This window comes from Stegastes partitus, unplaced genomic scaffold (genome assembly GCF_000690725.1).
Source record: "Stegastes partitus isolate 25-593 unplaced genomic scaffold, Stegastes_partitus-1.0.2 Scaffold2728, whole genome shotgun sequence".
Lineage (NCBI taxonomy): Eukaryota > Metazoa > Chordata > Actinopteri > Pomacentridae > Stegastes > Stegastes partitus.
The window spans coordinates 9,483-10,887 of NW_007580459.1; the positions used below are offsets into that span (position 1 = coordinate 9,483).

Genomic DNA, 1,405 nt, shown 5'->3' on the forward strand with positions numbered 1-1,405 from the left:
GTGAACATGTGCAGCTGTTATTTAACAGAACCAGATTCAGAGATAATTATTGTATCTAATTAAAAATTCTGACACATAAAAAACAGTCATATGATGGATAATTATAGATAGTACCTAAAGAATAAAAGAAAAATACTGTAAATATAATGTAACTTGTAATAAAAATAAAACACATTTTTGGATTTTAATACAATAAAATGTTTCTAGTACAGATACATTCTTAAAGTTATTCTAAAATAATTTTACACTTAACAGTTTTTTTCTCAAGAATATCTTCATGATTCATTGAAAAGTGCCCAGAAAGATAAAATATGTTGTATATAAAATAGATAACATGTTCTACTTTGTTGTAACCAAAGTACGTATAGTATTTTGGGTACAACAAACACAGCAGATTATAAAAGACTTCAATTGAATGTCAACAATGTGTAGGTGTGTAAGTGTAAATGCACCTGTCCAGGTGGCTCTACACAGTATATATATACACATATATTTGTGTCCAACCTTCACACATCTGCATTTTGCTCTGAGCGAAGGAAGTATGAAGTATGACATATCCACATGTTGTTATGATCTAACAATTACAACACTGGATCATCACACACACTGTTCGTAAGCTACTGTAGTGCTGTAGGAATGTATTCTGTGGTAAAACATGATGAAATGTGCTGCTGGTACACAAAACAACAAGACATGAAGATATGAACGTTCTAATTATTTAAAATATAAAGATAAACATCCCTCCTGAACTTCAAACTATTTACCTCTAACACTTCCTATAATTACAGTTACATGTCCAACATGGCCGCCACAGTACTGTGAGAACATTTCACCAAATGGTGGGACTGAAACTCAAGAGTCAGATTTCAGAGAGAACAATAAGATTCGGTCTGTTAGGATGTAATTAAACCCAGAAAGCAACGTCAGCATCAGCATGACTCTGTGACAGTTCAACACTCTGAACTCTTCCTTCATTGAGCTGGATGCAACATCACAAAAATGTTGAAAGGTTTTTATTTTTTTCCTGATTCTCAACCTCAGTGACGACACAGAACGATGTAAAGCAGCAAATCTAACTCACCATCCATGATGAAGAAGCAGTCAGTGCAGTTGTTCAGGAAAATTGGCCCTCCGTCGGCCTCTCTTGCTGTGTGGCTCTGAAGTGGCTTTAAAGTCGTTTTGTGTCACTCTCTGTTGACTCGGCTGCTCTGCTTAGCAAATATGACTTCAGACAGCTGATGGGTCGAGACCTAAAGTGAAAATATAATAGTTTCACTTCAGCTCTGCCCATGAGCCAAACTCCACCTGAAAGGGGCTGAAGGGGGGCGGAGCCAGGCTGAGGACGGAGGCTGAGGATGTTGGATGTGTGTCACAGAATCACTGAAGCTCCTCCTCTGTGCTGCTC

At 37.2% G+C, this 1,405-nt stretch overlaps 1 protein-coding gene across 1 annotated transcript in view; it reads right to left on the reverse strand.

Moving 5' to 3' along the window:
- Positions 1–1,106, reverse strand: part of LOC103375640 (GTPase IMAP family member 7-like) — a 5,822-nt gene extending 4,716 nt beyond the window's left edge. The window contains exon 1 of the mRNA XM_008305960.1: positions 1,082–1,106. Coding sequence (XP_008304182.1) covers positions 1,082–1,088 — 7 coding nt within the window. The 5' untranslated portion in view covers positions 1,089–1,106. The remainder of the gene's footprint in view (positions 1–1,081) is intronic.
- Between the last annotated feature and the right edge of the window lie 299 nt (positions 1,107–1,405).